General features: G+C 38.0%; 1 protein-coding gene across 1 annotated transcript in view; it reads right to left on the reverse strand.

The window, feature by feature from the left end:
* Positions 1-201: 201 nt before the first annotated feature.
* Positions 202-14,439, reverse strand: part of LOC107758122 (glutamate receptor ionotropic, NMDA 2C-like) — a 76,632-nt gene continuing 62,394 nt past the window's right edge. Inside the window, exons 6-13 of the mRNA XM_016575786.1 lie at positions 11,215-11,383; positions 10,121-10,274; positions 8,799-8,924; positions 7,228-7,457; positions 4,389-4,549; positions 4,103-4,290; positions 3,796-4,028; positions 202-2,410 (exon numbers count right to left, since the gene is read on the reverse strand). Coding sequence (XP_016431272.1) covers positions 821-2,410; positions 3,796-4,028; positions 4,103-4,290; positions 4,389-4,549; positions 7,228-7,457; positions 8,799-8,924; positions 10,121-10,274; positions 11,215-11,383 — 2,851 coding nt within the window. The 3' untranslated portion in view covers positions 202-820. The remainder of the gene's footprint in view (positions 2,411-3,795; positions 4,029-4,102; positions 4,291-4,388; positions 4,550-7,227; positions 7,458-8,798; positions 8,925-10,120; positions 10,275-11,214; positions 11,384-14,439) is intronic.

The following is a 14,439-nucleotide window of genomic DNA, read 5'->3' on the forward strand; positions in this document are numbered from 1 at the left end:
GGTAACACAAGGCCTTTTGGGAGATTGTCTGTGCAAGAAGATGTGAGATCTTACATTCAGCTTGTTTGGTTCAATGCATCAAGATAAGAAATGACTTAACCATGCAGCTGTTTGATGAATCGTTTTCACTCTACTTGGTTTTTCTTTTGTAGAAGACACAAAGACAGCAGTTCTTTTAATTTGGCCCCAAGGCCATCCCATCATTTATTAAACAGTGAAATTGCTGTGGAACTACAGATGGCAAATCAATTCTTCACCATTATTGAAATCGGATCTGAATTACATCGGTGGAGTGACAAAATTAGACAATTAATGGCTTTCTCAAACCCCTGGATTTAGAAAATGCTTGGAAGACATTTTTGTGTGGCGATGTTATAAAATTATCCAGTGGTTCTCCAGATTTAAAATGGTTGAATGCCCTGGCATAAATAAAAACCAGATTTTCAATTCAAACCCTTTTGGTTGTAAAGCTGCCTTAAAACATGCTACATCCAATTGTTTGCAGAGAATGAGTGTAACTGGTGTAATGGCATTTAAAAACAGTTTAAATAACAATCAATATCAATAGATTATAGATTAAGAACAGTTCGTTTTTTTCAACTCTTATTTTTTTAAAGTATACTGAAACAAGTCTCCACAGTAATCACTTGTACATTCCCCCGTCCCATCCCTGCATTATTTTATCTGAGGGCATTATTGCACTAAGATTACCACCTGTAGTCCACCTTTATCTTTTTTGCTTGACTTTGTTTAGCAGTTTCCAGCGTTTCTCCCTCACTGTTTGGGGGAAAACTGTCTCTGGAGATCTCTTCAAAGGCCTTCAAACCTCTGACTCCAGACTAGATACCCTACCCCAGGGCCGTGGGGCATAGGGACTGTGTACGTTCCGTGCCACTAGAACCTGCCTGCGGTCCCTGCGCATGGAAGAGACCGGTACAGTGTGCAATGACTCCTCGTTTGAGCGCCTGGCCCCCTCGTAGCCTCCAACAGCAGTGGTCTGGTACAACACAGGTCTGCTGCCTAACCGGGGAACCAAGGCGGCATTTTCCGGGCAATGGTTGACGCATGGAAACAGGTGGCACGTGTCTTTGGAATGCTCATGGAAGTGAGCAGGTCCTTGCGGAAGAGGACCCAAATACACCGGCAGGTCTGTGTAAGAGTTCAGGTATGTTGAGTAGTGTCCGTGCACTAGTGTGGAAGAGGATCGCCGAAGGGCTGCCGTGTTCTGTAGAATTGCCTCCCGGTACGAAGGAAGGCGGATGGACTTTGAGTACTTGAACTTCTGTGTCTTGTATGGGTAGGAGCCCATGTGAGCTGGGTCCAGATAGGCTGGCTCCACAGCCATGTTGTAGCGTAGGTTGTTACCAGTGCTGCTGTACATCTTCGAAGGCTTGGGATTGGTCACCACCACTCGAGGGAACAGATCGGGCATGTTGATGCAACTGGTAGAGGATGCAGAGGTGGAGGGCTTCTCATCCAGCTGCCGGATCCTGTCACCACCCCATGTGGCCCTGAGAAAAGAGGCGCGGCGGTTCAGTTTATCTTTCCCCAGAAGAGGAACATCATCCATCTCCGTTTCTAGATACACCTTCTTGCAGGAGTTGCAGCTAGAGCCAGGTCTCTGGAAGTGGCTTCTCATGCAGGGTGTGGTATGGGAATGGTTTTCCACAAGGTGGTTGCTTTTGAGCTTAGCCAGACAAGACTGGGGAACATCGTAGTCGTTCCTTCGGCAAGTTTCCGGAGATGCTGCTACGTAGCTGTGGCACCTCTTTTTGCGACCCAGACCTGCCATGTATTGTTTATGGCTTCCCGAAGGTTCCTGGTGTTCCACAAAGATGTCTGGTACCTGAAAGTCATGGTAAGAGACGTAGCGAGAGGTAGGGTGGTGACAAGACTGGTCCAAGTACACGTGGGGTTTCGGGGCTGTGGGAGGTGGTGGGTCTCTCATGGCAATATGGGGACTGCTGAGGCTAGATATGGGTAGTGTTCGTTCGTAGATGTGGTGGTGGCTGGTGCGTGCGGGAAGAGTGTAGCGCAGCGAGGTAGGCCGTGTTCCCATGTGAGGCTTCTCCAGCAAGTGCTGTGTGGTGCTATCCATGTTTTGAGGGTACAGTGAGTGGTTGTCAGTTACACTGGCGATGCAGGGCAGGCGGCTATGGCTGAAGTCCGTCCCTATGAGGCAGGTAGGAAGGCTAGGTCTGGCTGCCTCTGGATCACGTCGACTCCAGTTCTCGATGGTCTTTGTGGCATTGTCCAGGGAGTTTTCAACTCTTGCAGATGAGACAATGTCCTTAGCGGTTTGGAGCATCTTCAGCATGTTGGCCTGAGTGTAACTGGTGGTGACATCTGGGCTCTGCATGTTCCCTCTACGGTCTGTGTCCTCCACACCATTGAAGCAGCTGTAGATTCCCTTCAGGAAAGAAATATGGAAAAATGAGGCTGGCATCCACCTAAAAGTTCTATGTGCCATGGCAAACAGAATTAGAGTTCTCACCTCACAATATAGTAAAATCAATCTACTTAAAAGCTACTGTATTAGGAATGGTAAGATTTACTGATTCGCATCGGTGCATTGGCATAAAAGTTAAAAAAGTGTGCATCGGTTACAAGTTGGCATTTGTATCACAATGCATCGTTTCTAACATATTTGCACCAGTAAAAACAGATTTATTAATATATAATTATTAGTAGATGCGCTAAACTTTTATTATTTAGAAAGTGACCAATAATTTGAGACAAATATTTTATATGTAATACGTGTCCTGAGAGTAGAATATAGATTTACATGGCAGAGGTAGAGCTGCATCTTCCACCAAATAATTACAATGAACCAAAAATAAAAGCGAACTATCTGTACCATATTGAATTGCATAGCATTTTTTCCCCCATCACATCGTATTGTGATGATGCATCGCACTGCTTCATAATAGGGGTGAATTGTATTGTATTGCATCGCATCGGTAGCTGCTTTATATGTATCTTTAAAGTATCGTATCATTGGCTATGCATCAAGATGGGCATCGCATCGGCCTCAGTTAATATGGAGATGTGCATCCCTATACTGTACCTATTGTTTTGACTGTAAAGTGTCTTAAATACTGGAAAACAAAGTACAGTAATGAATGGCAAAGTTTGATTTGCTATAATTTTGCTGCAATGACCTAGATGAATTAAAGTCATACTCACTTTTACCACATCAAAATTCTATTAGCTGATTTTACGGGTGGTTAATTACCTGGAGAACTGTCAGTGACTGATAAGATTCTCTGTTTATCAGCATTATAGTTATCTCTGAAAGTGGCTGTAATTAGCCAATAGAAAAGCAGCTGCCTATGCATTTGTAATATTCCACCTTTAAATAAGGTCTTCAAGTGTGTTAAGCTTGAGAATGTACTTAAAAGGGACTTTGACAGCTATGCCCATAACCCTAAGACCCTAATTTAATTTTAACAGCTTTTCCCTTGACTTTTTGTTCTCGTTAACTGCCTGGAGTTCCCCTGAACATCAATTTCACCACATGTTTGTGTTTCTAAAGTATCTGCTAAGCTACGTTTAAACCTTCTTTGTACAATTCTCATTTGCACTCTGTTCTTGTTGATATATTTTGCTACATGCATGTTTTTACAAGTTGCTTTGGTAAAAAAATACAAATAAAAAGAGCTGATTGCAAATGCATCATTTTGAATTAGTTAATTTGCTTTATGGATTTGTAACCTTGTTCTAAGCACAACAATTTGTTAACACCAAAGATTAAAAGTGAAATTCATTTCAGAATATTGACGATATAAAATTTACCCTGCTAATGGCCAGCAGGAAGTCCAAGCGCTCAGACTTGCGGACAGAATGCCGTAGCTTCCAGTACAGTAGATGTTCCCAGGCAAAGACCAGCAGACTGAGACCCATGGCCACTAGAAGCATGTAAAACACTCCGGCCATGTTGTCAATGTCGAGCTTAGAGCTCATCACCTCCTTCTTCTCGTTACGGCAGATACCAGTGAGCCACACCGTCTGGAGCTTCTGAGTATCACCTGTAATACATAATACATTTCCGTCAGACTCACGAATCAGAGCTACTCTAGCAAAAGTAAGTTTCTGAAGTTACCATCAGCAAGAAACCGGAGAAGAGCGAGGTCTATGGGGCGCTTCCAGCGAGATTCTTTCTGAAGGGCGATACCGTAGCCTGTTGTTGCAAATACCTTCCCACTACCGATTGTCACCAATTTACACCCTTCATCTTTACCGGCCATGTAGTTAAGCACAGCTGCATCGTATATGAAGGCATCCAGCTTCCTGTTAGCAGTAAAGAAACGATACATGTTAGCGGAAAAGATAATACACTGCGGACAGATTTGTTTCAAAGATTCAAGAGACAATTACAGTAAACACACCCAGTTTTGAGGCTGTTGAGCGCATCCTCCACACCTTTCTGGTTGTACTTAACCATGTGGGAATGCATTTCGGGATAATTGCTCCTTATGTTTCGTTCTGTGCTGCCATTGGGCACGGTCCCAAACCTGAACGGAGGATATTGGTCTTGCGGTTTCTGGAACTGAAAGGTAGGATTTCAACAAGTTAGCATGTTTAAATTGAACTGTGTGAACAACGTATCAGTCCAAGTGTGTGCTAAAGAAGTGGTAAAAATAGTTACTTGGTTAAGGATTAATGCATTTTAATAGATTCCAGGACCGCTAGATACGCCAGTAATGGCTTTTGGCTGGGAATGCTACGCTGCTGGAAAGTGTGATTGATTTTTCTTTAAGCTGGATTTCTGTATGGGAATTTATAGGTTCAGCCTTCGTCTTCGCCCTCATACAAGGATTCTCACGATTCTGTATCTGCAAATGCCACATTAAATACAATCTAATTCCAAGTGAGAATAAGATTGAAATTAATCCACAGGAAGGAAAAAAAATGGCTGCAGTGATAACACTCGGACCAAAGCCACTGGGTCATCAATGCTCTTTTCTGTCTCAAGCCCCAAGTGCTTCTCAGTCAATTAATTCTCAGCTCTGTTTAAATTCTAACATTTGAACCTCAGATTGTCCTCACAAAGACGAGAAATGATCTCAGCCATCTGACCAAACATCTGAGGATTTTCAGTATTACTTTTCCCTTGCTAAATTTCTCCTCATTTAGTTTTTACATGATTCTGGCCATGTTCATTAAGTGCCGTTAATGTAATATCAAATAAATGTAATATTGCCACTAAGACAGCACTTCAGAACTCAAGCCATGAATAATTGTGCTGTAATGTAGGTAACCTTGCTGGTGTGAATGAAGGAGAACAGTCTCTAAGGAACGAGTGGACGTGATTGTATTACGGCTGAGCTAATGTGACGGACTCCAGTGCCAGTGAATGCCTCATTCTAAGTGTGTTTGCTGTCGTCTGACAGCATAAACGTTGTCCTTCATCTGTCTCGTGGCCCTGACCACACCAAAAGTTTACTGCTAACTAAGAAAAAGTAATGTAGAGCAGAAAATTCCTTCTAGGTATTTATGTATGTGCACTTGTTTTGACACACCTGTTGAAAGTGATGCATCCATGTAATTTACCTAATATATAATATTACATGTATACTGTATATTTACATACACTTTTCAGTATCTGCAAAATGTTAATTATTTTACCAAAATAAGAGGGATCATACAAAATGCATGTTATTGTTTATTTAGTACTGACCTGAATAAGATATTTCACATAAAAGATGGTTACATATAGTCCACAAGAGAAAATAATAGTTACATTTATAAAAATGACCCCGTTCAAAAGTTTCTTAATTTTTTTTTTTTAAATTCTTAATACCGGTTTTCCAGCATCTTTTGTGTATTTGAACCCTTTCCAACAATGACTGTATGATTTTGAGATCCATCTTTTCACACTGAGGACAACTGAGGGACTCATACGCTACTATTACAAAAAGTTCAAACGCTCACTGATGCTCAAGAAGGAAAAATAATGCATTAAGAGCCGGGGTGTAAACTTTTGTGAAGATGTGTAAATTTTTCTTATTTTGCCTAAATATCATATTTTATTTAGTACTGCCCTTCAGAAGCAACAGAAGATACTATATATATAAAGCCTGAGGTAACTAAGCATATTTGATTGATATCATGATTAATATAATGTCCACTCCATTTTAATATTATTTTAATACAATAATGCAAAATAATTAATAAATAAATTTTTTTAAATATTTATTATTGTTCATTACATTACATTATTTTACAGATTTTGTTTTGCTACTTGGAACAAATAACTTTCAAAAATATTTCTTTGTTGTTCTTATTTTACTACATTTTTGAAATTAAATTAGTTTTATCATCTTTATGTTTGTTGCGGTAAAAATACGGCAACAATGTAGTATATAAATAAAAAGATGTTGCTACAAATACAAGTGCACTAAACTGCAGCTAAGCAAGTTTACACAGTTTGAAGCAACAGTCAGATCACTGCGTGATATTCTTGCCCTCTGGCTATTTTGCCCTTCAGGCATTTCGTTCTTTGTGTAATGCCTCCCAGGCACACTCCTGAATTCAAATGCATTCAAAAACATCTTGCTGTCAGTGTCTAATTCCCTGGTGTGGCTCTTTAATGACAGTCTTGTTGCTTGAAGTCTCACTTTGTCTTCAAAATTGCTCTTTAACAGTTTCCATCTGAAGCTCGTCAGCTGTAACAGCTTTCAGTATCATTGTAAATCACTTCACCTTGATGTGTCCCTACACATATTATCTAGTTATCTAAATAAGATAAATATATAACTAGGCAGCTTAGGCTAACATGCAATTTATTAGTAGACACATTTCAAAATGCTGAAGCAACAAAATCCTTACAACTAAAAACAATCCTTGATTATTTTTTACCAGTTATGAGTATGGCTGAAACAATACCCAGTTTACAGTACATGATTAACTACACCAGCATATGAAAAGATATATATGTATATCTAAAAAAAAGAAACTTTGGCATCATACTTGCACCTTTAAGTACTTTGTCATGTTGCCAGTAATTAAAACAGTTTTAATGCTTCAAATTGTCCATAAACGTCTTATTAAAATGACACCAAGTAGTGATTAGTACTCTAATCACCGTATTTCATCATGAAAGTGTACATATCCATATATATTATCAGCATAGATGCCTCTTGTAGTTCCACAGAGTGACGGCTTTAATTAAAACTCATGCCCTAGAGTGGCCATTTGGCTAAGAGAGACGCTGACAGCTCTTACCTTCTTGTCACTCAGTCCAGAAACAGTGTCGATGTACTGCTCCTGGATCATGAAGGCTGCCAGGTTGGCCGTGTAGCTGGCCAGGAAGATCACAGCAAAGAAAGCCCACACCAGCACCATGATCTTACTGGTGGTGCCTTTGGGGTTTTCAATGGGCACTGAGTTGTTGAAGACGATCCCCCACAGCAGCCAGACCGACTTCCCAATGGTGAACGTCGGACCACCCGGATCTAAAATAGAGAATATTAAAGTTGTTCAGGTTTTTTTGCCATTACTCTCGGTTGTAAATTTATTTTGATAAATAATCGTTTTTGAAGTTACGGTTTGGTACATTTTTTGGTACAGCAATGGGGAAAAACATGGAAATTGCTTCTTTTTTTCTTTCTAGTAAATAGTGGTTTACTTGTTGCTTTGTCTTTAAATAAACTCAATAAATTTTTAAATTTCCAGTCACACTTTATTTTAAGGTCCAATTCTTGCCTTTAACAAACTTTAACTACGACTTTTGCCTCAATAAACTCCTAATTTGCTGCTTTTTAATAGTTAGTAAGGTAGTTGTTAAGTTTAGGTATTGGTATAATTAGGGATGTAGAATATGGTCATGCACAATATGTGCTTTATTATTAGTACTAATAAACAGCCAATATGTTAATAATAGGCATGCTAATAAGCAACTAGTTAATATTGAGAATTGGTCCCTATACTACAGTTTTACCAAAATATCTAATGATGTAAGCTATACAGGGAGCCCTATTACTGCACAGTACTATAATATTAAAGGTAACAATTATCAACAGAGTACAAACTATTCCATTCAATTGATATTTAATTTTAGATATAATAATCAGCACTCAAATAAGTTATATGCATTTATTTATTTATTTTTAATAAATGCATACATTTATTTTTATAATTTCATTAAAATTACTCAGGTGAATAATAATAGCTATTTATTTGAATAATACAGTAATACTGTATTATTACTGTAATAGCACATCTTTCAATTATAAATGAGATATGCTGTATTTTGAGAGTTCCGTGAGACATGTATTTAGATTTTTGTTGTTCAGATAGATAGGAGAAAGATCCCAAATGAGATCTCAGTTGCTTCTTTATTTGTATTCTTGATTAAATATAAAGTAAATGCTCCTGGGATGTTTCTTCTGACAAAAACGCCTTAGTAATCTCATGTGTCTCCTCTAGAGACACCTTCCAGTCTGCACTCAGATTTCTCAAAATGAACTCAAACATTTCTCATCAAGTTCTTCCAAAACGAATTGATCTCTAACTCTCAGCTCTTACTGTATGTCAGTTATCTCATTTGTGTCTATTTTTACTTCTCCAAAATAATTTTATGAAAAACAAAATGAGATAGTTAAACAAACTAGAGCGCAATTAATTTACCTGAGCTATGAAAGCATAGCCTCTGATGCACCTCTAATTACATGAATTATCTTTTCTCCTAGCTTATGTTCTGTCAAACCTGTCATGTACGATGAAGTTTCAGGTTGTCACTGTTCCTGACATCTGTCACAGTTCCTGAAGAGTTAGCAGAGGCGGTGAACACTGACCTTTGGCACTGACCAGGCTGCGGTTGTAGCCCACAGGACTGAAGTATTCAAACACGAACACAGTCACCGCCACGACTGTAAGACACATGACAAACATCATCACCCACACCGCTGGGCTGTAGGGCTCTGGAAGAGAGAGAGACAAACACAGATGAAGCAAATGACGTTATTCCCGAATGACACGCTTTTTATTCTAGTAGGACTGCAAAACCTTTTAAAATTTGTATACGTGCAAAATGAGGTGCAAATTAAAGTCAATACAATTCATACGCCATTAAACAAGCGAAACACTGGTTTCTCTCTCACACACGAGTAAGACTGCACTGTAAATATTTATAACTACATCTTGTTTTATGAAATGACAGTATGCTATTGTATTTTTCTATGAATTCTGGGTTCTGGGAAAGTTTATTGTTTGCAGTATTATGGAAAAAATGTGCAAAAGGATTTATGGGATGGCTAACTGACCACATCAGTGAAAATGAAATAGTGTCAACATAGGATTTAAGATTCACAAACCAACACTGCTATAGTCGGTTAAGAACCACTGCAAACCAAAAATATGTCACTGTTATTAACTAATACTGATAAAATATAAATATTATATGAAAAATTAGTAGTGTTAATGTTGCCTTGGCAAGTAAAAGTATAAATACTAAAATTACTAAATCTAATATAAAAATAAATTAAAGCGAAATAATTGTAAAAGACAAAGTAAAAAAACTAATAAAAATTTGAAAAACAAAATGAATAGAATTTACACTACAATTAAAATGAAAAGTGAAAATATAAAAATATCTAATTATAAATATTAATAAACACCGTTTTAGATTCAAACCTTCAGCTGTTCTCATTTTTAATCACATTACTGTGTGATTTCTGCGTAATTTCTGTTTCTTTGGCAGATTAAAAACCCTTCCAATGTCACAATTCATTCCAGCCCACTTAAGAATATTAGCACTTTATGTGCATATTATAATAAAAATAACACCATTCAGCATGGCAAACTTTAGTTAATTCTTATGGGATGTATTGAAAAGCCTATTTGAGTTAGCAACAGTAACGTACCGTAAGGGATCAAAGGGCAAATTAGTGATTACTGTAAAGCTCCACTTAATTTCAGTTATACTGTACATACACAGAGTACTGTTTGCTCCACTTTCACATCTGCTATATGCTTTAGCTGTAAAAACATGACCAGTTGTGCCATTTTTCAGTAAGTTCTATGTTTCTGAATACTGTAAAATCACTGTAAAATGTCATACAGTGTGGTTCAGTTCATTAATAGTGTTAACTTTAGGTCATTTTACAGTATTTCTTACCCAGGAAGGCTGATGGAGATACAGTTCCATTGCTTCTGGCCACCATCACACTGATGCCAGTCTCCACAAACGGCACAGAGAAGTCAATGATCTCAGAGCGCTCCTCATTTATGGTCAGAGAGCCAATGGCCATGTCCGCTCGCTTATAAAACACCTGAGAAGAAAGATGCATATATATATATTATTATTATTTAATTTTTTTTTATTCAGTGTATATATAGATTTTAGTATAGAAAAGATTATGCAATAGAGGTTAATTAAGAACTGTCTAGACATCTACAGCAGAAAGAAAGTCATATGGGTTTGGAAATGATGACAGAATTTTTATTTTTGTGTGAATTGTTGCTTTAATATCCGGAAACATGTTTGTTGTGGCTGTGCTAGTCCAGTAATCACTATGTGAGTGTGTGTGTTTCAGATTTACAGTCCAGGCTCTCTCTCTCTGGTTAACCCACACCATGCATAATGCCTGAATGAGCACAGTAGTCTTTCAAAAAAAAAAATTTTTTTTAAAAACAGTCAAAGCAGGAGCACAAGTCACATCTGAAACGCTTTAGATGCCGCTGTGCATCAGACGTCGACTTACTTGATGGAGATGTTTATTTACAATGTTGTTTGTGTCATTTCAATGCCAGTCACGTCCGCTTGAATGAACAAGCTATTAGATCCATTCTGCAGTCAACAGTCTTTCTCTCATATAGATTTAGGTTTTGTTTTCTTGTTCAGTGTGACATCACAGATGCTAAACAACTTATAGAACTAGTTTACATTAGAAACTGCCATATCAAAATAATTTATATAAAGCATTTGCAACCCATTTTACTTACTGTATGTACAATGACGTATTTTATTTAACAAAATGTAGAATGGCACTTGATTTTATCCATCAGGAATTTATTGGATGGTGAAAACAGGTATCAAAATAACTGGTTGTTGGGGGAGAGGATTGAAAAGTATGAGGGCCTGGTGATGTTAAAGTGGAGCAGTGGACCAATTATGCAGAGGACCAATAAATATTTCAAAACAAGACCAGCAATGTGTATTAAGTAAGTAAATTAGGTGAATTTTGTTGACTTGAAATAAAAACCTCTCACCTCTCCAATCATACCGTTCCAGATCCCTCGTACCAGCTTGCCATGTTTGCCGTTGGTGACCAGGTAGAGGTCGTAGGAGAACCTGATGTTGCGAGAGAGCTTTTTCAAGATGTCTATGCAAAAGCCTTTGCAGCATAGTTTGGTGTAAGGCTCAGTGTGTCCGACTATCCTGTGGGAACACAACAGGAACATTATCATATTATTTAAGTTCGATAACAATACCGAAATTCCACAAAATTAAAAGTTTTCTCTTTACATTTAGATGTCATAAACACAGAACTGTAATTTTCAATGGTAGTATTCACAAGAGATTAAAAAACAAACCTACATGGACTAGTGATGTATAGTATCAAAGTACAAATACGTAAATACAAAGTTCTGTCATGAGTCTCTAGATGGCACAGGTTCTAACTCAATCTGATATAATCACATGATTATCACATGGCACAGCTGATTGGTTCTTTTCAAATCAGCAGCCAATGAGCTGCTGCTCAACATTCAAATACTTGGCTAGTGCTTGCTGTAGCAGTTGCAGCACGCTTCAGAAACCCTCCACCTTCCCCAGCTCCACCTGTCTTGATCTGCTACGGGGTGATTCATGCATGTTACATATGGGGGTTATTTCATATATGTTATATGTGCAGCAGCAGTATTTCCTACATGCTCACAGCAGCATGTTGTGGATGTATATCGGTACTTGCTTTGCCACAGCAGCAGCATAATGGATCTATTCCACCAAGACCAAACACATTAACATTGCCTCGTATATATTACCATGCTAAACTTTCTGAGAGTTGTCATGACAGAAGTACAGTTTTTAGATATTTGTACTTTACATTTGTGTTGACTTTTACTGTACTGCATATTAAAGAGAAAAGATACTTTTATTCTGATACTTTTCTCCAGACACTTATGTTACATTTGCGATTGCAAAGTGCAAAAAATAACTGACACAATCTTTCCCGATTGGTCATAGTGATTTCCAGTTCGCGAATTAATCTTTTAATCAGTTTGTGTTTTTTGTTAAACTGTTAACAGTTTAAACTTGTTAAACTGGTTCATGAAGAAATTTAAATGATTTGTTTTGCAAATCTGAATCTAAATCTCAAGAAGCACACCAAGCAATGCATAACAAATATCAACAGTTCTCCACAAAACTGTAAGTCTGATTCCTTTTTGGGGGGGAGGCTGGTGTGGCCTAGAGGTTAAATATCCAAAAAAGGTTGTAGGTTTAAATTCAACAAGAGGTGATTTATGAGCCGTGAACCATTATTCAAGTCACTCCAGGGAGACTGACCCTGCAATCCTAATTGTTGAGCCCTGCAAACATTTACATACGTTCTAAATAAGAACATGAGCTATATAATTTCACAATGTAGGTGAACATGGTTCATCTGTGTAGTCTGAATGCTTTTAAAATATCTCAGAATGCTAAGACCAACTCTAGACATGCACGTTTAGTCTTTATGTGCAGCTTGTTGTACGCGAGAAGTTTTAAATAGGTCAGACATAATACAAGAACAAGGTCTTGTATATAATCTATTGGCTTCTGCCATTAGTTACTCAGACTAGTTTTGTAATTATGTTCAGTGCCAATCCATTTGCCACCGTCAACAAATAAATACAAAAAGGGCCATTTCTGTGCAGATATCTGAAATGAAAAACCTTTCAGCGGTGGCTGTGCCTCATTAACATTACATTGCTTCCTCAGTCTTGGCCTGTTTCCTGTTTCCTCGATTATGAATGTCGAGTCGAAACTTACATACAATCACGAGTGATTAACGACAGCTCCAATAAATCCATTTATGCTGTCTAACGGCAGTGACGGAGGCTGTTTGTGTTTTTCTACGGCCAGACAGGGAATAACACTGCATTCTGATGTATAACAAGGAGCCTTAGCATCAAGGCACATATGAAAACACAAGAAAATCCTCTGGGAGAACCTAAAAATGGCAAATAACTAAAAAAAGGGAGGATTACGGGAGCATTGATGGTGAGACGTGACGTCAGCAGTGAGTGGGTGGATGAGTAGTGGCCGTCACGATGGGTCCTTGTGTTTCGTCGCAGCTGTGACAGATGGAAGGACAGCCGGGCCAGGCCAAAACAAATCCAACTCAAATTAATCACAAACAAATAAAGATGGAAGAGAAACGGCGTGCGGAATCACTGGGCTGAGCTCACATCGGATAAGAGCTGTTACTGTACAGAGATTGTACATGCTGCCGTCAGGATAACACTGTTGCATTGTTTTCTAATAGAAAGGGATGTCTTGTGGTATTTACTCAGTTATATACATGTAAACTTAACAGTCATGTTATATGAGTCTGACTCCATGTTTTAGACCTTGTTTTGACTGGCACAGAAAATCTAAACAGGAAATAAAACACATACATGAAATCCGACACATGAAAGCATGAGCCAAACTACCTTATTATGTGGTTGACTTAAAATCCAATTAAGATGTATGTTAATTTTTCTCAGTTCAAATGATCAAATCAGATTTCACATTGTTTTTATGTCATTTGTTGCTTCAATTGAGGGTAAAATGGGTTGTTATATCAGGTGCTAATAATTAAATAAATAAGGATAGAATTAAGTAAATAAATCAAAATAGATAAATCAGTGTTGTATACACTATTATATTATTTTTGATATTTGACATTTTAAATATATGTTTATATTTTCAGGTTTCATTTTAATGTTAGTAAGTTTATCATTTTTATTCGTTTTTCTTACATATTTTTATTTAGTTTTAGTACATCAACACAGGCCCGTAACCAGCTATGAGGCCACCGAGGTCCGGACCTTGGTAAATTTTTCATGTTCAAAAATAAAATTTGTTCTTTGAATGACTAATTTGCTGTTAAACTCCTCATATGAATGCCTGCATGACATGTATAATTCAGTTTAGACAGTTTGCTTCTGTCGATTTGTGCTACCATGTCAGATTTTGCTACCTCCCATTAAAGGGTCATGAAACCCCCCCGTTTCAGCACTGGTTAGTTCTCACCACAGTTTTAAAAAATGCTAAAAAAAAGTGGGCGTGGTGCGCAGCGGAGCGGAAGGAGAAGAGGGGAGACAGACAACACACACAGCTTTGCTTTCAGACAGTTTCATTTCACTCCCATCGAGTTAAAAACACAGATAAATGCACATCCATTTGCACTCTGCATCGAAAACATATATATGAACGCGCTGTTGCACCTCTGAGAACTTTTAAGGCTT

Source organism: Sinocyclocheilus rhinocerous, unplaced genomic scaffold (genome assembly GCF_001515625.1).
Source record: "Sinocyclocheilus rhinocerous isolate Xijiao unplaced genomic scaffold, SAMN03320098_v1.1 scaffold234, whole genome shotgun sequence".
Classification (NCBI taxonomy): Eukaryota; Metazoa; Chordata; class Actinopteri; order Cypriniformes; family Cyprinidae; genus Sinocyclocheilus; species Sinocyclocheilus rhinocerous.